At 44.5% G+C, this 22,477-nt stretch overlaps 1 protein-coding gene across 3 annotated transcripts in view; it reads left to right on the top strand.

Moving 5' to 3' along the window:
* The window catches only part of LOC141266121 (1-phosphatidylinositol 4,5-bisphosphate phosphodiesterase gamma-1-like), a 275,329-nt gene that overhangs the window by 168,567 nt on the left and 84,285 nt on the right, over window positions 1-22,477 (top strand). For all 3 annotated transcript variants that reach the window (XM_073680078.1, XM_073680077.1, XM_073680079.1), the window contains 7 exons: window positions 13,119-13,237; window positions 13,790-13,875; window positions 18,716-18,836; window positions 18,917-19,085; window positions 19,161-19,280; window positions 19,449-19,556; window positions 20,193-20,380. In XM_073680078.1, the coding sequence (XP_073536179.1) occupies window positions 13,119-13,237; window positions 13,790-13,875; window positions 18,716-18,836; window positions 18,917-19,085; window positions 19,161-19,280; window positions 19,449-19,556; window positions 20,193-20,380 (911 nt within the window). The remainder of the gene's footprint in view (window positions 1-13,118; window positions 13,238-13,789; window positions 13,876-18,715; window positions 18,837-18,916; window positions 19,086-19,160; window positions 19,281-19,448; window positions 19,557-20,192; window positions 20,381-22,477) is intronic.

The raw sequence follows: 22,477 nt of genomic DNA, 5'->3' as shown, positions 1-22,477 counted from the left end.
TATATACAGCACAGTGAGTATCTGTAGCCCTATATACAGCACAGTGAGTATCTGTAGCCCTATATACAGCACAGTGAGTATCTGTAGCCCTATATACAGCACAGTGAGTATCTGTAGTCCTATATACAGCACAGTGAGTATCTGTAGCCCTATATACAGGCACAGTGAGTATCTGTAGCTCTATATACAGGCACAGTGAGTATCTGTAGCCCTATATACAGGCACAGTGAGTATCTGTAGTCCTATATACAGGCACAGTGAGTATCTGTAGCCCTATATACAGGCACAGTGAGTATCTGTAGTCCTATATACAGCACAGTGAGTATCTGTAGCCCTATATACAGGCACAGTGAGTATCTGTAGCTCTATATACAGCACAGTGAGTATCTGTAGCCCTATATACAGCACAGTGAGTATCTGTAGCTCTATATACAGCACAGTGAGTATCTGTAGCTCTATATACAGCACAGTGAGTATCTGTAGCTCTATATACAGCACAGTGAGTATCTGTAGCTCTATATACAGGCACAGTGAGTATCTGTAGCTCTATATACAGGCACAGTGAGTATCTGTAGCCCTATATACAGCACAGTGAGTATCTGTAGCTCTATATACAGCACAGTGAGTATCTGTAGCTCTATATACAGCACAGTGAGTATCTGTAGCTCTATATACAGCACAGTGAGTATCTGTAGCCCTATATACAGCACAGTGAGTATCTGTAGCTCTATATACAGCACAGTGAGTATCTGTAGCTCTATATACAGCACAGTGAGTATCTGTAGCTCTATATACAGCACAGTGAGTATCTGTAGCCCTATACACAGGCACAGTGAGTATCTGTAGTCCTATATACAGGCACAGTGAGTATCTGTAGCTCTATATACAGCACAGTGAGTATCTGTAGCCCTATATACAGCACAGTGAGTATCTGTAGCTCTATATACAGCACAGTGAGTATCTGTAGCTCTATATACAGCACAGTGAGTATCTGTAGCCCTATATACAGGCACAGTGAGTATCTGTAGCCCTATATACAGCACAGTGAGTATCTGTAGCTCTATATACAGCACAGTGAGTATCTGTAGTCCTATATACAGGCACAGTGAGTATCTGTAGTCCTATATACAGGCACAGTGAGTATCTGTAGCTCTATATACAGCACAGTGAGTATCTGTAGTCCTATATACAGCACAGTGAGTATCTGTAGCCCTATATACAGCACAGTGAGTATCTGTAGTCCTATATACAGGCACAGTGAGTATCTGTAGTCCTATATACAGGCACAGTGAGTATCTGTAGTCCTATATACAGGCACAGTGAGTATCTGTAGCTCTATATACAGCACAGTGAGTATCTGTAGCTCTATATACAGGCACAGTGAGTATCTGTAGTCCTATATACAGGCACAGTGAGTATCTGTAGCTCTATATACAGCACAGTGAGTATCTGTAGCCCTATATACAGCACAGTGAGTATCTGTAGCCCTATATACAGGCACAGTGAGTATCTGTAGCTCTATATACAGGCACAGTGAGTATCTGTAGTCCTATATACAGCACAGTGAGTATCTGTAGTCCTATATACAGGCACAGTGAGTATCTGTAGCTCTATATACAGGCACAGTGAGTATCTGTAGCTCTATATACAGGCACAGTGAGTATCTGTAGCTCTATATACAGGCACAGTGAGTATCTGTAGTCCTATATACAGCACAGTGAGTATCTGTAGCTCTATATACAGCACAGTGAGTATCTGTAGCTCTATATACAGGCACAGTGAGTATCTGTAGTCCTATATACAGGCACAGTGAGTATCTGTAGTCCTATATACAGGCACAGTGAGTATCTGTAGCTCTATATACAGCACAGTGAGTATCTGTAGCTCTATATACAGCACAGTGAGTATCTGTAGCCCTATATACTGGCACAGTGAGTATCTGTAGTCCTATATACAGGCACAGTGAGTATCTGTAGTCCTATATACAGGCACAGTGAGTATCTGTAGCTCTATATACAGCACAGTGAGTATCTGTAGCTCTATATACAGGCACAGTGAGTATCTGTAGCTCTATATACAGCACAGTGAGTATCTGTAGCCCTATATACAGCACAGTGAGTATCTGTAGCTCTATATACAGCACAGTGAGTATCTGTAGTCCTATATACAGCACAGTGAGTATCTGTAGTCCTATATACAGGCACAGTGAGTATCTGTAGTCCTATATACAGGCACAGTGAGTATCTGTAGCTCTATATACAGCACAGTGAGTATCTGTAGCTCTATATACAGCACAGTGAGTATCTGTAGCTCTATATACAGCACAGTGAGTATCTGTAGCTCTATATACAGGCACAGTGAGTATCTGTAGCCCTATATACAGGCACAGTGAGTATCTGTAGCCCTATATACAGGCACAGTGAGTATCTGTAGTCCTATATACAGCACAGTGAGTATCTGTAGCTCTATATACAGCACAGTGAGTTTCTGTAGCTCTATATACAGCACAAGTGAGTATCTGTAGCTCTATATACAGCACAGTGAGTATCTGTAGCCCTATATACAGCACAGTGAGTATCTGTAGCCCTATATACAGGCACAGTGAGTATCTGTAGTCCTATATACAGCACAGTGAGTTTCTGTAGCTCTATATACAGCACAGTGAGTATCTGTAGCTCTATATACAGCACAGTGAGTATCTGTAGCCCTATATACAGCACAGTGAGTATCTGTAGTCCTATATACAGCACAGTGAGTATCTGTAGTCCTATATACAGGCACAGTGAGTATCTGTAGTCCTATATACAGGCACAGTGAGTATCTGTAGCTCTATATACAGCACAGTGAGTATCTGTAGCTCTATATACAGCACAGTGAGTATCTGTAGCTCTATATACAGCACAGTGAGTATCTGTAGTCCTATATACAGCACAGTGAGTATCTGTAGTCCTATATACAGGCACAGTGAGTATCTGTAGCTCTATATACAGCACAGTGAGTATCTGTAGCTCTATATACAGCACAGTGAGTATCTGTAGCTCTATATACAGCACAGTGAGTATCTGTAGCTCTATATACAGGCACAGTGAGTATCTGTAGCCCTATATACAGGCACAGTGAGTATCTGTAGTCCTATATACAGGCACAGTGAGTATCTGTAGCTCTATATACAGCACAGTGAGTATCTGTAGCTCTATATACAGCACAGTGAGTATCTGTAGCTCTATATACAGCACAGTGAGTATCTGTAGCTCTATATACAGGCACAGTGAGTATCTGTAGCCCTATATACAGGCACAGTGAGTATCTGTAGCCCTATATACAGGCACAGTGAGTATCTGTAGTCCTATATACAGCACAGTGAGTATCTGTAGCTCTATATACAGCACAGTGAGTTTCTGTAGCTCTATATACAGCACAGTGAGTATCTGTAGCTCTATATACAGCACAGTGAGTATCTGTAGCCCTATATACAGCACAGTGAGTATCTGTAGCCCTATATACAGGCACAGTGAGTATCTGTAGCTCTATATACAGGCACAGTGAGTATCTGTAGCTCTATATACAGGCACAGTGAGTATCTGTAGCTCTATATACAGCACAGTGAGTATCTGTAGCCCTATATACAGCACAGTGAGTATCTGTAGCTCTATATACAGGCACAGTGAGTATCTGTAGCTCTATATACAGGCACAGTGAGTATCTGTAGCTCTATATACAGGCACAGTGAGTATCTGTAGCCCTATATACAGCACAGTGAGTATCTGTAGCTCTATATACAGGCACAGTGAGTATCTGTAGCTCTATATACAGGCACAGTGAGTATCTGTAGTCCTATATACAGCACAGTGAGTATCTGTAGTCCTATATACAGCACAGTGAGTATCTGTAGCCCTATATACAGCACAGTGAGTATCTGTAGCCCTATATACAGCACAGTGAGTATCTGTAGCTCTATATACAGCACAGTGAGTATCTGTAGCCCTATATACAGCACAGTGAGTATCTGTAGCTCTATATACAGGCACAGTGAGTATCTGTAGCCCTATATACAGCACAGTGAGTATCTGTAGCTCTATATACAGCACAGTGAGTATCTGTAGCTCTATATACAGGCACAGTGAGTATCTGTAGCCCTATATACAGCACAGTGAGTATCTGTAGCCCTATATACAGCACAGTGAGTATCTGTAGCTCTATATACAGCACAGTGAGTATCTGTAGCCCTATATACAGGCACAGTGAGTATCTGTAGCTCTATATACAGCACAGTGAGTATCTGTAGTCCTATATACAGCACAGTGAGTATCTGTAGCCCTATATACAGCACAGTGAGTATCTGTAGCTCTATATACAGGCACAGTGAGTATCTGTAGCCCTATATACAGGCACAGTGAGTATCTGTAGCCCTATATACAGCACAGTGAGTATCTGTAGTCCTATATACAGCACAGTGAGTATCTGTAGTCCTATATACAGCACAGTGAGTATCTGTAGCTCTATATACAGCACAGTGAGTATCTGTAGCCCTATATACAGCACAGTGAGTATCTGTAGCCCTATATACAGGCACAGTGAGTATCTGTAGCTCTATATACAGCACAGTGAGTATCTGTAGTCCTATATACAGCACAGTGAGTATCTGTAGCTCTATATACAGCACAGTGAGTATCTGTAGTCCTATATACAGCACAGTGAGTATCTGTAGCTCTATATACAGCACAGTGAGTATCTGTAGTCCTATATACAGCACAGTGAGTATCTGTAGCCCTATATACAGGCACAGTGAGTATCTGTAGCTCTATATACAGGCACAGTGAGTATCTGTAGCCCTATATACAGGCACAGTGAGTATCTGTAGTCCTATATACAGGCACAGTGAGTATCTGTAGCCCTATATACAGGCACATTGAGTATCTGTAGTCCTATATACAGCACAGTGAGTATCTGTAGCCCTATATACAGGCACAGTGAGTATCTGTAGCTCTATATACAGGCACAGTGAGTATCTGTAGCTCTATATACAGCACAGTGAGTATCTGTAGCCCTATATACAGCACAGTGAGTATCTGTAGCTCTATATACAGCACAGTGAGTATCTGTAGCTCTATATACAGCACAGTGAGTATCTGTAGCTCTATATACAGCACAGTGAGTATCTGTAGCCCTATATACAGCACAGTGAGTATCTGTAGCTCTATATACAGCACAGTGAGTATCTGTAGCTCTATATACAGCACAGTGAGTATCTGTAGCTCTATATACAGCACAGTGAGTATCTGTAGCCCTATATACAGGCACAGTGAGTATCTGTAGTCCTATATACAGGCACAGTGAGTATCTGTAGTCCTATATACAGGCACAGTGAGTATCTGTAGCTCTATATACAGCACAGTGAGTATCTGTAGCCCTATATACAGCACAGTGAGTATCTGTAGCCCTATATACAGGCACAGTGAGTATCTGTAGCTCTATATACAGCACAGTGAGTATCTGTAGCTCTATATACAGCACAGTGAGTATCTGTAGCCCTATATACAGGCACAGTGAGTATCTGTAGCCCTATATACAGCACAGTGAGTATCTGTAGCTCTATATACAGCACAGTGAGTATCTGTAGTCCTATATACAGGCACAGTGAGTATCTGTAGTCCTATATACAGGCACAGTGAGTATCTGTAGCTCTATATACAGCACAGTGAGTATCTGTAGTCCTATATACAGCACAGTGAGTATCTGTAGTCCTATATACAGGCACAGTGAGTATCTGTAGTCCTATATACAGGCACAGTGAGTATCTGTAGCTCTATATACAGCACAGTGAGTATCTGTAGCTCTATATACAGGCACAGTGAGTATCTGTAGTCCTATATACAGGCACAGTGAGTATCTGTAGTCCTATATACAGGCACAGTGAGTATCTGTAGTCCTATATACAGGCACAGTGAGTATCTGTAGCTCTATATACAGCACAGTGAGTATCTGTAGCCCTATATACAGCACAGTGAGTATCTGTAGCCCTATATACAGGCACAGTGAGTATCTGTAGCTCTATATACAGGCACAGTGAGTATCTGTAGCCCTATATACAGCACAGTGAGTATCTGTAGTCCTATATACAGCACAGTGAGTATCTGTAGTCCTATATACAGGCACAGTGAGTATCTGTAGCTCTATATACAGCACAGTGAGTATCTGTAGCCCTATATACAGCACAGTGAGTATCTGTAGTCCTATATACAGGCACAGTGAGTATCTGTAGCTCTATATACAGGCACAGTGAGTATCTGTAGTCCTATATACAGCACAGTGAGTATCTGTAGCTCTATATACAGCACAGTGAGTATCTGTAGCTCTATATACAGGCACAGTGAGTATCTGTAGTCCTATATACAGGCACAGTGAGTATCTGTAGTCCTATATACAGGCACAGTGAGTATCTGTAGCTCTATATACAGCACAGTGAGTATCTGTAGCTCTATATACAGCACAGTGAGTATCTGTAGCCCTATATACTGGCACAGTGAGTATCTGTAGTCCATATACAGGCACAGTGAGTATCTGTAGTCCTATATACAGGCACAGTGAGTATCTGTAGCTCTATATACAGCACAGTGAGTATCTGTAGCTCTATATACAGGCACAGTGAGTATCTGTAGCTCTATATACAGCACAGTGAGTATCTGTAGCCCTATATACAGGCACAGTGAGTATCTGTAGCTCTATATACAGCACAGTGAGTATCTGTAGCTCTATATACAGGCACAGTGAGTATCTGTAGCTCTATATACAGGCACAGTGAGTATCTGTAGCTCTATATACAGGCACAGTGAGTATCTGTAGCTCTATATACAGCACAGTGAGTATCTGTAGCTCTATATACAGGCACAGTGAGTATCTGTAGCCCTATATACAGGCACAGTGAGTATCTGTAGCCCTATATACAGGCACAGTGAGTATCTGTAGTCCTATATACAGCACAGTGAGTATCTGTAGCTCTATATACAGCACAGTGAGTATCTGTAGCTCTATATACAGCACAGTGAGTATCTGTAGCTCTATATACAGCACAGTGAGTATCTGTAGCCCTATATACAGCACAGTGAGTATCTGTAGCCCTATATACAGGCACAGTGAGTATCTGTAGCTCTATATACAGGCACAGTGAGTATCTGTAGCTCTATATACAGGCACAGTGAGTATCTGTAGCTCTATATACAGCACAGTGAGTATCTGTAGCCCTATATACAGCACAGTGAGTATCTGTAGCTCTATATACAGGCACAGTGAGTATCTGTAGCTCTATATACAGGCACAGTGAGTATCTGTAGCTCTATATACAGGCACAGTGAGTATTTGTAGCCCTATATACAGCACAGTGAGTATCTGTAGCTCTATATACAGGCACAGTGAGTATCTGTAGCTCTATATACAGGCACAGTGAGTATCTGTAGTCCTATATACAGCACAGTGAGTATCTGTAGTCCTATATACAGCACAGTGAGTATCTGTAGCCCTATATACAGCACAGTGAGTATCTGTAGCCCTATATACAGCACAGTGAGTATCTGTAGCTCTATATACAGCACAGTGAGTATCTGTAGCCCTATATACAGCACAGTGAGTATCTGTAGCTCTATATACAGGCACAGTGAGTATCTGTAGCCCTATATACAGCACAGTGAGTATCTGTAGCTCTATATACAGCACAGTGAGTATCTGTAGCTCTATATACAGGCACAGTGAGTATCTGTAGCCCTATATACAGCACAGTGAGTATCTGTAGCCCTATATACAGCACAGTGAGTATCTGTAGCTCTATATACAGCACAGTGAGTATCTGTAGCCCTATATACAGGCACAGTGAGTATCTGTAGCTCTATATACAGCACAGTGAGTATCTGTAGTCCTATATACAGCACAGTGAGTATCTGTAGCCCTATATACAGCACAGTGAGTATCTGTAGCTCTATATACAGGCACAGTGAGTATCTGTAGCCCTATATACAGGCACAGTGAGTATCTGTAGCCCTATATACAGCACAGTGAGTATCTGTAGCTCTATATACAGCACAGTGAGTATCTGTAGCTCTATATACAGCACAGTGAGTATCTGTAGCCCTATATACAGCACAGTGAGTATCTGTAGCTCTATATACAGCACAGTGAGTATCTGTAGCCCTATATACAGGCACAGTGAGTATCTGTAGCCCTATATACAGCACAGTGAGTATCTGTAGCCCTATATACAGCACAGTGAGTATCTGTAGCTCTATATACAGCACAGTGAGTATCTGTAGCCCTATATACAGCACAGTGAGTATCTGTAGCTCTATATACAGCACAGTGAGTATCTGTAGCCCTATATACAGCACAGTGAGTATCTGTAGCCCTATATACAGCACAGTGAGTATCTGTAGCCCTATATACAGCACAGTGAGTATCTGTAGCTCTATATACAGCACAGTGAGTATCTGTAGCCCTATATACAGCACAGTGAGTATCTGTAGCTCTATATACAGCACAGTGAGTATCTGTAGCCCTATATACAGCACAGTGAGTATCTGTAGCTCTATATACAGCACAGTGAGTATCTGTAGCCCTATATACAGCACAGTGAGTATCTGTAGCTCTATATACAGCACAGTGAGTATCTGTAGCCCTATATACAGCACAGTGAGTATCTGTAGCCCTATATACAGCACAGTGAGTATCTGTAGTCCTATATACAGCACAGTGAGTATCTGTAGCTCTATATACAGCACAGTGAGTATCTGTAGCTCTATATACAGCACAGTGAGTATCTGTAGCTCTATATACAGCACAGTGAGTATCTGTAGCCCTATATACAGGCACAGTGAGTATCTGTAGCCCTATATACAGCACAGTGAGTATCTGTAGCTCTATATACAGCACAGTGAGTATCTGTAGCTCTATATACAGGCACAGTGAGTATCTGTAGCCCTATATACAGCACAGTGAGTATCTGTAGCCCTATATACAGCACAGTGAGTATCTGTAGTCCTATATACAGGCACAGTGAGTATCTGTAGCCCTATATACAGCACAGTGAGTATCTGTAGCCCTATATACAGCACAGTGAGTATCTGTAGTCCTATATACAGGCACAGTGAGTATCTGTAGCCCTATATACAGCACAGTGAGTATCTGTAGCCCTATATACAGCACAGTGAGTATCTGTAGCTCTATATACAGCACAGTGAGTATCTGTAGCTCTATATACAGCACAGTGAGTATCTGTAGCTCTATATACAGCACAGTGAGTATCTGTAGCTCTATATACAGCACAGTGAGTATCTGTAGCTCTATATACAGCACAGTGAGTATCTGTAGCTCTATATACAGCACAGTGAGTATCTGTAGCTCTATATACAGCACACTGAGTATCTGTAGCTCTATATACAGCACAGTGAGTATCTGTAGCCCTATATACAGGCACAGTGAGTATCTGTAGTCCTATATACAGCACAGTGAGTATCTGTAGCTCTATATACAGCACAGTGAGTATCTGTAGCTCTATATACAGCACAGTGAGTATCTGTAGCCCTATATACAGCACAGTGAGTATCTGTAGCCCTATATACAGCACAGTGAGTATCTGTAGTCCTATATACAGCACAGTGAGTATCTGTAGCTCTATATACAGGCACAGTGAGTATCTGTAGCCCTATATACAGCACAGTGAGTATCTGTAGTCCTATATACAGCACAGTGAGTATCTGTAGCTCTATATACAGGCACAGTGAGTATCTGTAGCCCTATATACAGCACAGTGAGTATCTGTAGCCCTATATACAGGCACAGTGAGTATCTGTAGCTCTATATACAGCACAGTGAGTATCTGTAGCTCTATATACAGCACAGTGAGTATCTGTAGCTCTATATACAGGCACAGTGAGTATCTGTAGCCCTATATACAGCACAGTGAGTATCTGTTGCTCTATATACAGCACAGTGAGTATCTGTAGCCCTATATACAGGCACAGTGAGTATCTGTAGCTCTATATACAGCACAGTGAGTATCTGTAGCCCTATATACAGCACAGTGAGTATCTGTAGCTCTATATACAGGCACAGTGAGTATCTGTTGCCCTATATACAGCACAGTGAGTATCTGTAGCTCTATATACAGCACAGTGAGTATCTGTATCCCTATATACAGCACAGTGAGTATCTGTAGCTCTATATACAGCACAGTGAGTATCTGTATCCCTATATACAGCACAGTGAGTATCTGTAGCTCTATATACAGGCACAGTGAGTATCTGTAGCCCTATATACAGCACAGTGAGTATCTGTAGTCCTATATACAGCACAGTGAGTATCTGTATCCCTATATACAGCACAGTGAGTATCTGTAGCTCTATATACAGGCACAGTGAGTATCTGTATCCCTATATACAGCACAGTGAGTATCTGTAGCTCTATATACAGCACAGTGAGTATCTGTATCCCTATATACAGCACAGTGAGTATCTGTAGCTCTATATACAGGCACAGTGAGTATCTGTAGCTCTATATACAGCACAGTGAGTATCTGTTGCCCTATATACAGGCACAGTGAGTATCTGTATCCCTATATACAGCACAGTGAGTATCTGTAGCTCTATATACAGGCACAGTGAGTATCTGTATCCCTATATACAGCACAGTGAGTATCTGTAGTCCTATATACAGCACAGTGAGTATCTGTAGCCCTATATACAGCACAGTGAGTATCTGTAGCTCTATATACAGCACAGTGAGTATCTGTAGTCCTATATACAGCACAGTGAGTATCTGTAGCCCTATATACAGGCACAGTGAGTATCTGTAGTCCTATATACAGCACAGTGAGTATCTGTAGCCCTATATACAGGCACAGTGAGTATCTGTAGCCCTATATACAGCACAGTGAGTATCTGTAGCCCTATATACAGGCACAGTGAGTATCTGTAGCTCTATATACAGCACAGTGAGTATCTGTAGCTCTATATACAGGCACAGTGAGTATCTGTAGTCCTATATACAGGCACAGTGAGTATCTGTAGTCCTATATACAGGCACAGTGATTATCTGTAGCTCTATATACAGCACAGTGAGTATCTGTAGCCCTATATACAGGCACAGTGAGTATCTGTAGCCCTATATACAGGCACAGTGAGTATCTGTAGCTCTATATACAGGCACAGTGAGTATCTGTAGCTGTATATACAGGCACAGTGAGTATCTGTAGCCCTATATACAGCACAGTGAGTATCTGTAGCCCTATATACAGCACAGTGAGTATCTGTAGCCCTATATACAGCACAGTGAGTATCTGTAGCCCTATATACAGGCACAGTGAGTATCTGTAGCCCTATATACAGGCACAGTGAGTATCTGTAGCTCTATATACAGGCACAGTGAGTATCTGTAGCTCTATATACAGGCACAGTGAGTATCTGTAGTCCTATATACAGGCACAGTGAGTATCTGTAGCTCTATATACAGGCACAGTGAGTATCTGTAGCTCTATATACAGGCACAGTGAGTATCTGTAGCCCTATATACAGGCACAGTGAGTATCTGTAGCCCTATATACAGGCACAGTGAGTATCTGTAGCCCTATATACAGCACAGTGAGTATCTGTAGCCCTATATACAGCACAGTGAGTATCTGTAGCCCTATATACAGCACAGTGAGTATCTGTAGCTCTATATACAGGCACAGTGAGTATCTGTAGACCTATATACAGCACAGTGAGTATCTGTAGCTCTATATACAGCACAGTGAGTATCTGTAGCCCTATATACAGGCACAGTGAGTATCTGTAGCCCTATATACAGGCACAGTGAGTATCTGTAGCCCTATATACAGCACAGTGAGTATCTGTAGCCCTATATACAGCACAGTGAGTATCTGTAGCCCTATATACAGCACAGTGAGTATCTGTAGCTCTATATACAGGCACAGTGAGTATCTGTAGACCTATATACAGCACAGTGAGTATCTGTAGTCCTATATACAGCACAGTGAGTATCTGTAGCTCTATATACAGGCACAGTGAGTATCTGTAGCTCTATATACAGGCACAGTGAGTATCTGTAGCTCTATATACAGGCACAGTGAGTATCTGTAGACCTATATACAGCACAGTGAGTATCTGTAGTCCTATATACAGCACAGTGAGTATCTGTAGCCCTATATACAGCACAGTGAGTATCTGTAGGTCTATATACAGGCACAGTGAGTATCTGTAGCTCTATATACAGCACAGTGAGTATCTGTAGCTCTATATACAGCACAGTGAGTATCTGTAGCTCTATATACAGGCACAGTGAGTATCTGTAGCTCTATATACAGCACAGTGAGTATCTGTAGGTCTATATACAGCACAGTGAGTATCTGTAGCCCTATATACAGCACAGTGAGTATCTGTAGCCCTATATACAGCACAGTGAGTATGTGTAGCCCTATATACAGCACAGTGAGTATCTGTAGCTCTATATACAGCACAGTGAGTATCTGTAGTCCTATATACAGCACAGTGAGTATCTGTAGCTCTATATACAGGCACAGTGAGTATCTGTAGGTCTATATACAGGCCACTGACTGATTACAGGATTGTAGACCCCTGTGATGATAATTACTGGACACAACTTGATTAAACATGTCCCTTTTGTCACATTATTTTCAGGGGTCCCATCATTTCTGTCCAGGCCGATTTCAGGAGTTTAATGTCTGACTTTCATTTGTTCATTTTCATAGATTTTTAATTTATTATTACTTTTGTCAGATTCAAGTTATTTCTGTGACCATTGTGGGTTTTTCTTTCATTAAACGAGGGGGACCAACAATTTTGACCACGTGTATAAGATATGATGTTACAGCAGAAGTCTGAATTCAGCTCTGGGTGTGACAAGTATATAGACAATATGTAAAAGCAGTATTGTGAATACAGCTCTGGATGTGAGTCTATATGCATTTGCATTTTGTATATGATATGCGGTCATACTGTAATGAGGTAATTAGAGCTGCCACCTGTCCGGGAGATGCTGGGAGTTATGCTCTCAGTGCACTGTATGATGCTGGTGTAGCGCCACCTGGTGGTCACACTTTGTTCTTGCGCCCCCAGTTCCTGACATATCTGTTCTCCAAAGAGAATTCCATCATGGATTCCCAGTGTGAGAGCGCGGCGCCGGAGGAGATGAGCCGCCCCTTGTCCCAGTACTGGATCTCCTCCTCGCATAACACGTAAGCACGGCCACAGACCTGACACAGCTGCAGGCTCGTCTCAGTGTATCAGTGCCAGGGTCACAGACTTATCATTGGGAGACTTCCTCGTGCCGTTTCCGCTCACTGACCGCACAATCGTTTTTGTTCCTGGTAATTTTTTTTTTTCATTGTGTTTCCATTCCAGAATAATTGTTTGTCACTTAATATTGACTTTTTTATGACTCTTCTTGTCGCCTCCATTCTCCATGCTTTAGGCCCCCCCGACCTGCCAGCTTTTATGCTACAACATAGGCCTTTTTTTTTATAACTAATTACTGTGCCAGGCCAATTTAATTCCATAAGAAAACCAGAACAGAGGCCACGAATATTAGAAAAACTGTCACAAATGGTTAATAAACGTGACCCCATGTCTGTTAGAAGGTTCCAGAACTTTCCGGTGTCATCCGCGGTTTTTAGGGATCCCGCCCCTTTTCACTTCCTGTCCTTACCGCACACATAAGTAGGGATGGGGGGCATAGAGGGTCCGCCCCCTGATGCCTTCACATGCCTCTCTCCGCTGTTCTCTCGCAGGTATCTGACAGGCGATCAGTTCTCCAGCGAGTCCTCCCTAGAGGCGTACTCCCGCTGCCTCCGCATGGGCTGTCGCTGCATCGAGCGTAAGTGTCGTGTCCTCCACGTTCAGTAACAGCACGCGCGTTATCACTGCAGCGCCTCCGCAGGACGGTGCCGGTAAGGGTGTACAGGGCGGTGACTCCGATGTGGAGGCCTCCATGATTGTGGGCATGGCGAGAAGAGTATACAGGTGGAGCGGCCTTTGTAGCCGCAGAGTGATGTCGGCACCCGAGGAGCCAGGTATACGATACCGGAGCAGAAAGCAGCCGCCGCTTCTTACCTCGTAGATTTCCGCAGACATCTGAGCGGTGGCGAGATCTCTGCTTGCTGTCAGTAAACAGGGGCCTTCATTGTTTTCCTTTCTGACTTACACTCCTGTTCACACAGCTGCAGTTTATTATATAATACCAGTGCAGGAGAGAGAGGAATGTCTGCACCGATACATTGTAACAAACCTCAAGGTGTAAATGAGAATGTTTCCATCTACTGGCAGCAAGCAGAGATTGTGAAAACGATGACAAGTTACCCGTTTTCATTGTATAAGGATTGAGCTGCATTCAGAGCAGACTGGACACCGGCCCTTTACATTGCAATGTCTCCACCCTATGCAGTAGATGTGTATACCGTGGATATATAAAGTCTACACACCCCTGGTAAAATGCCAGATTTTTTTTTCATCTAAAAAGTAATTTCAGACCTTTTCCACCTGTACAAATCCTTTGGGAAACGAGCTGAAATTATTTTGAGTTGGAAATAAAGTGAACAAAAACTAAAATAATGTGGTTGCATAAGTGTGAGCCCCCTCTTATAATGGAGGATGTGGTTGTGTTCGGAATAAGCCAATCACATGTGACCTCATAGTAAATATCAGTCAGTGCTCGGCCGCCGTCATGCCGAAGCCTACAATCTGCATAAATCTGCAAAAAGCCTGATGAGACCAAGGTGTGACCATAATTCCAGAAGGCACAAAGCCGACACCGCGCATCACCAGAAGATCACCATCCCCACAGTGAGGCATGGTGGGGGCAGCACTGTGCTCTGGGGCTGGTTGTGGCAGCTGGAACTGGGGCTCTAGTCAAAATGGAGGGAATTATGAACAGAACAAATATGAGTCAATTTTGCAACAAAACCTTCCGGCCTCTGCTATAAAGCTGAAGATGAGGAGGAATTTCACCTTTAAGCGACAGCAACCCTAAGCGACCTCCAAATCACCAAAATAATGTCTTCTCCAGATGATAGAAGTTCTGGAACAGCCTAGCCCAGGTCTGAACCCAAGGGACAATCTGTGGTGACCTGAAGAGGGCGCTGTACAGAGGAGATGCCCCCGCAATCTGACAGATGTGGAGGAGCCGGCAAAGATCGCCAATTCTAGATGTCCCGCGCTGATAGACCTCGACCCAAAAACACTGAACGCTGCCAGAAGCTCCCAGGGACTGCAACTATGCATTAGTGTAAGGGTGTGCAGATTTATGCAACCAGATTATTTTACTTCTTCATCTTTCTTTTTCCACTCGAAAAGATTTCAGTTTGTTTCGCAATGGATTTGTACAGATTATGGGCGACAATAAGAGTGGAAAAAGTTCTGAAATATTTATGATTATTTACATAACAAAAACCTGGCATTTTATCAGGGGCGTGTAGACTTTTTATATTGACTGTGTGTATATATTATATCATTTTATATAATACCTCTTGAAGCGCATCAAGAGAATGCCAAGAGTGTGCAAAGCAGTCATCAAAGCAAAAGGTGGCTACTTTGAAGAACCTAGAATATAAGACATATTTTTAGTTGTTTCACACTTTTTTGTTGAGTATATAATTCCACATGTGGTAATTCATAGTTTTGATGCCTTCAGTGTGAATGTACAATTTTCATAGTCATGAAAATACAGAAAAATCTTAAAATGAGAAGGTGTGTCCAAACTTTTGGTCTGTACTGTGTGTGTGTATATATATATATATATATATATATATATATATATATATATACATACATACACAGACATATATACTTTGTTCTGTACAAAGTTGAATGTGCTGACAACAAAATCACACAAAAATCATCAATGGAAATCACATTTATTAACCAATGGAGGCCTGGATTTGGAGTCACCCCCAAAATTAAAGTGGAAAACACACTACAGGCTGATCCAACTGTGATGTAATGTCCTTAAAACAAGTCACAATGAGGCTGAGTATTGTGTGTGGCCTCCACGTGCCTGTATGGCCTCCCTACAACGCCTGGGCATGCTCCTGATGAGGCTGAGTATTGTGTGCGGCCTCCACGTGCCTGTATGACCTCCCTACAACGCCTGGGCATGCTCCTGATGAGGCTGAGTATTGTGTGTGGCCTCCACGTGCCTGTATGACCTCCCTACAACGCCTGGGCATGCTCCTGATGAGGCTGAGTATTGTGTGTGGCCTCCACGTGCCTGTATGACCTCCCTACAACGCCTGGGCATGCTCCTGATGAGGCTGAGTATTGTGTGTGGCCTCCACGTGCCTGTATGACCTCCCTACAACGCCTGGACATGCTCCTGATGAGGCTGAGTATTGTGTGTGGCCTCCACGTGCCTGTATGACCTCCCTACAACGCCTGGACATGCTCCTGATGAGGCTGAGTATTGTGTGCGGCCTCCACGTGCCTGTATGACCTCCCTACAATGCCTGGGCATGCTCCTGATGAGGCTGAGTATTGTGTGTGGCCTCCACGTGCCTGTATGACCTCCCTACAACGCCTGGGCATGCTCCTGATGAGGCTGAGTATTGTGTGTGGCCTCCACGTGCCTGTATGACCTCCCTACAACGCCTGGGCATGCTCCTGATGAGGCTGAGTATTGTGTGTGGCCTCCACGTGCCTGTATGACCTCCCTACAACGCCTGGACATGCTCCTGATGAGGCTGAGTATTGTGTGTGGCCTCCACGTGCCTGTATGACCTCCCTACAACGCCTGGGCATGCTCCTGATGAGGATCAGTATTGTGTGTGGCCTCCACGTGCCTGTATGACCTCCCTACAACGCCTGGGCATGCTCCTGATGAGGCTGAGTATTGTGTGTGTCCTCCACGTGCCTGTATGACCTCCCTACAACGCCTGGGCATGCTCCTGATGAGGTTGTGGATGGTCTCCTGTGGGATCTCCTCCCAGACCTGGACTAAAGCATCCGCCAACTCCTGGACAGTCTGTGGTGCAACGTGACGTTGGTGGATGGAGCGAGACATGATGTCCCAGATGTGCTCAATCGGATTCAGGTCTGGGGAACGGGCGGCCAGTCCATAGCTTCAATGCCTTCATCTTGCAGGAACTGCTGACACACTCCAGCCACATGAGGTCTGGCATTGTCCTGCATTAGGAGGAGCCCAGGGCCAACCGCACCAGCATATGGTCTCACAAGGGGTCTGAGGATCTCATCTCTGTACCTAATGGCAGTCAGGCTACCTCTGTTGAGCACATGGAGGGCTGTGCGGCCCTCCAAAGAAATGCCACCCCACACCATTACTGACCCACTGCCAGACCGCTCATGCTGAAGGATGTTGCAGGCAGCAGATCGCTCTCCACGGCGTCTCCAGACTCTGTCACGTCTGTCACATGTGCTCAGTGTGAACCTGCTTTCATCTGTGAAGAGCACAGGGCGCCAGTGGCCACTTTGCCAATCCTGGTGTTCTGTGGCAAATGGCAAGCGTCCTCAACGGTGTTGGACTGTGAGCACAACCCCCATCTGTGGACGTCGGGCCCTCATACCACCCTCATGGAGTCGGTTTCTAACCGTTTGTGCAGACACATGCACATTTGTGGCCTGCTGGAGGTCATTTTGCAGGGCTCTGGCAGTGCTCCTCCTGATCCTCCTTGCACAAAGGCGGAGGTAGCGGTCCTGCTGCTGGGTTGTTGCCCTCCTACGGTCCCCTCCACGTCTCCTGGTGTACTGGCCTGTCTCCTGATAGCGCCTCCAGCCTCTGGACACTACGCTGACAGACACAGCAAACCTTCTTGCCACAGCTCGCATTGATGTGCCATCCTGGATGAACTGCACTACCTGAGCAACTTCTGTGGGTTGTAGAGTCTGTCTCATGCTGCCACGAGTGTGAAAGCACAACCAACATTCAAAAGTGACCAAAACATCAGCCAGAAAGCATTGGTACTGAGATGTGGTCTGTGGTCCCACCTGCAGAACCACTCCTTTATTGAGGGTGTCTTGATAATTGCCAATAATTTCCATCTATCGTCTATTCCATTTGCACAACAGCATGTGAAATTGATTGTCAATCAGTGTTGCTTCCTAAGTGGACAGTTTGATTTCACAGAAGTTTCATTTACTTGGAGTTATATTCTGTTGTTTAAGTGTTCCCTTTATTTTTTTATATATTTGCACAGTGTGAATATGTTTGCACAGTATATATGTATATATAGATATATATTTGCACAGTATGTGTATATACACTGTGTGCACAGATGATTGATTTCCTGCCCTCGCTGTACATAATAACCAGCAGCTGTTATAAATACCATTATTATTAGGCTGCCGAGCTGCCACCAATTATCACCAGATGTGACATCACCGCCGGCGCTCACCCCGCCACGTCTGCTGATTAACCCTTTCTTAGAGGTGTGGGTGATATAGCCGCTATTATATTCTGTGCACCGTCCCTATTTGCTTTGGACAGTCCCTCGACCATAGTCTGATCACAGGATTTTCCGCAGATTGGATCCTCTGCGATCAGCAGTAACTGCTCAGTTTTCCTGCAGCGCCTCCGCAGGAGAAGTGAAGTATTACACCGTAATTGTAACCACTCATGTGCAGGGTCCTCTGGAGGAAGAGATGCTCTTTCTAGCTGCCAGAAAATGTATTTCTTGTTAACCATGTATGTGTTGTTGCTGATTAACCAGTGGATTGCTGGGATGGGCCGGATGACCTGCCGATCATCTACCACGGGCACACACTGACGTCCAAGATCAAGTTCCTGGATGTGCTGCACACCATTAAGGAGAACGCCTTCGTCACATCAGAGTAAGAGCCATGTGATTGCCACGTGTGGCGCTGCGGGCTCCGTGCCCGTCCGGGGGTCACAGTAAAGCTTTGTGCCGCAGGTTCCCGGTCATCCTGTCCATAGAGGACCACTGCAGCGTCATGCAGCAGAGGAACATGGCCTTCTACTTCAAGAAGGTATTTGGGGACATGCTGCTCACCAAACCGGTGGATATAAACGCCGAGGAGCTGCCATCTCCTAATCAGCTGAAGAAGAAGATCCTGATAAAGGTAAGACGTGGGCGCAGCCTGGGGCGACGTTACCCGCATGTGCCGGCGCCCTCACCACCCTGCCCTTCTCCTCAGCACAAGAAGCTGGTGGAAGGAAACCTGTACGAGGAGGTGTCCACGGCCAGCTACTCCGAGAACGACATCAGCAACTCCATCAAGAATGGCATCCTGTACCTGGAGGACCCCATTGATCATGTAGGTGGCCCGTAAGACGCAGCGAGATGCCGGGGGAGCAGGGAAAGCGGGCGACCGGTTATCACTGCACGGGATATCGCCCAGCTAGAATGGCAGATCTTTACCCCTTGAGGTGGTCACCCCCATCATCAATCTCTTAACCCCTCCATTGCTACGTTCTCCCCGCAGACCTGGAGTCCACATTACTTTGTTCTCACCAGCAACAAGATCTACTACTCGGAGGAGACGTCGCGGTACCAGTCTAACGAGGACGAGGAGGAGTCCGAGCCCAAAGAGGTAAAGGCAGATCATACTGTATGGCCACCGCTGGTCTTCATTGCAGCCATCAGGTGGCAGATAAACCCACCCCAGTCCTGGTCACACCGCTGGCGACTCCATGCAGTGTGTCAGTAAGCAGAAAATGTCACCCTCAGCTGTGTGAGCAGGACTAGGTCAGGATTACCTCCTCGCGGTATCAGATGGATTTGCAAACAGCCGCTATTACCCTCTATCACATTGACCTCACACCAGTCACCGATGATGTCATATACCAACCACCTGGTGTGATGACATCATGGCTCATCGGATGGGATGAACCTCGCACTCAGATTCATATACACATAGAGATGTGGTGTGGATAGTGCCCCCTAGTGTCAGCACAATGCACATCAACCCACAGGTATCAAAGGGAAAATGTGCCAACATCAAAAAAAAATAGAAAAAAGTGCAAGTTCTTCTCTTTTATAGCTGTAGGCTGATGTGTTGTCTGGTGGGGGACGGCGGAGGATTAACCGAGCGTCCTGCTGCTGCCTCATACGGTTTACCTGACACCAGTACGGCAGAACACGCCATCACCAGCAAGTGTGAAGCTATAGCGCCTCTCCGAGGCCACACAATAGACCAATAAATGTCTGCAATTGTATTTATATCCAGGAAATGAATAATAATGAGCTGCACTTCACTGAGAAGTGGTTCCATGGAAAGTTGGGCGGTGGGCGTGATGGACGCCATATTGCCGAGAAACTGCTCCATGAGTATTGCACAGAGACGGGAGGGAAGGACGGCACCTTCCTAGTACGAGAGAGCGAGACCTTTGTGGGGGACTACACACTGTCATTCTGGTGAGTTTTCTGTATGTAGTGAGCTCCCCCTAGTGGTGACTGTATAAATCTGTATGTAGTGAGCTCCCCCTAGTGGTGGCTGTATAAATCTGTATATAGTGAGCTCCATCTAGTGGTGGCTGTATAAATCTGTATGTAGTGAGCTCCCCCTAGTGGTGACTGTATAAATCTGTATGTAGTGAGCTCCCCCTAGTGGTGGCTGTATAAATCTGTATGCAGTGAGCTCCATCTAGTGGTGGCTGTATAAATCTGTATGTAGTGAGCTCCCCCTAGTGGTGACTGTATAAATCTGTATGCAGTGAGCTCCATCTAGTGGTGGCTGTATAAATCTGTATGTAGTGAGCTCCCCCTAGTGGTGGCTGTATAAATCTGTATGTAGTGAGCTCCCCCTAGTGGTGGCTGTATAAATCTGTATGTAGTGAGCTCCATCTAGTGGTGACTGTATAAATCTGTATATAGTGAGCTCCCTCTAGTGGTGGCTGTATAAATCTGTATGCAGTGAGCTCCATCTAGTGGTGACTGTATAAATCTGTATGTAGTGAGCTCCCCCTAGTGGTGACTTTATAAATCTGTATGTAGTGAGCTCCCTCTAGTGGTGGCTGTATGAATCTGTATGTAGTGAGCTCCCTCTAGTGGTGGCTGTATAAATCTGTATGTAGTGAGCTCCCTCTAGTGGTGGCTGTATAAATCTGTATGTAGTGAGCTCCCACTAGTGGTGGCTGTATGAATCTGTATGTAGTGAGCTCCCTCTAGTGGTGGCTGTATGAATCTGTATGTAGTGAGCTCCCTCTAGTGGTGGCTGTATAAATCTGTATGTAGTGAGCTCCCTCTAGTGGTGGCTGTATAAATCTGTATGTAGTGAGCTCCCACTAGTGGTGGCTGTATAAATCTGTATGTAGTGAGCTCCCTCTAGTGGTGGCTGTATAAATCTGTATGTAGTGAGCTCCCTCTAGTGGTGGCTGTATAAATCTGTATGTAGTGAGCTCCCTCTAGTGGTGGCTGTATAAATCTGTATGTAGTGAGCTCCCTCTAGTGGTGGCTGTATAAATCTGTATGTAGTGAGCTCCCTCTAGTGGTGGCTGTATAAATCTGTATGTAGTGAGCTCCCTCTAGTGGTGGCTGTATAAATCTGTATGTAGTGAGCTCCCTCTAGTGGTGGCTGTATAAATCTGTATGTAGTGAGCTCCCTCTAGTGGTGGCTGTATAAATCTGTATGTAGTGAGCTCCCTCTAGTGGTGGCTGTATAAATCTGTATGTAGTGAGCTCCCTCTAGTGGTGGCTGTATGAATCTGTATGTAGTGAGCTCCCTCTAGTGGTGGCTGTATGAATCTGTATGTAGTGAGCTCCCTCTAGTGGTGGCTGTATAAATCTGTATGTAGTGAGCTCCCTCTAGTGGTGGCTGTATGAATCTGTATGTAGTGAGCTCCCTCTAGTGGTGGCTGTATAAATCTGTATGTAGTGAGCTCCCTCTAGTGGTGGCTGTATAAATCTGTATGTAGTGAGCTCCCCCTAGTGGTGGCTGTATAAATCTATATGTAGTGAGCTCCCTCTAGTGGTGGCTGTATAAATCTGTATGTAGTGAGCTCCCTCTAGTGGTGGCTGTATAAATCTGTATGTAGTGAGCTCCCTCTTGTGGTGGCTGTATGAATCTGTATGTAGTGAGCTCCCTCTAGTGGTGGCTGTATAAATCTGTATGTAGTGAGCTCCCTCTAGTGGTGACTGTATAAATCTGTATGTAGTGAGCTCCCACTAGTGGTGGCTGTATAAATCTGTATGTAGTGAGCTCCCTCTAGTGGTGGCTGTATGAATCTGTATGTAGTGAGCTCCTTCTAGTGGTGGCTGTATAAATCTGTATGTAGTGAGCTCCCTCTAGTGGTGGCTGTATAAATCTGTATGTAGTGAGCTCCCTCTAGTGGTGGCTGTATAAATCTGTATGTAGTGAGCTCCCACTAGTGGTGGGTGTATAAATCTGTATGTAGTGAGCTCCCTCTAGTGGTGGCTGTATAAATCTGTATATAGTGAGCTCCCTCTAGTGGTGGCTGTATAAATCTGTATGTAGTGAGCTCCCTCTAGTGGTGGCTGTATAAATCTGTATGT

The sequence above is a fragment of the Phyllobates terribilis genome, unplaced genomic scaffold (assembly GCF_046119375.1).
Source record: "Phyllobates terribilis strain yellow unplaced genomic scaffold, ASM4611937v1 Scaffold_4__5_contigs__length_816908805, whole genome shotgun sequence".
Lineage (NCBI taxonomy): Eukaryota > Metazoa > Chordata > Amphibia > Anura > Dendrobatidae > Phyllobates > Phyllobates terribilis.
The sequence above is the reverse complement of the archived record's forward strand: the minus strand, read 5'-3'. Positions and strand labels throughout refer to the sequence as shown.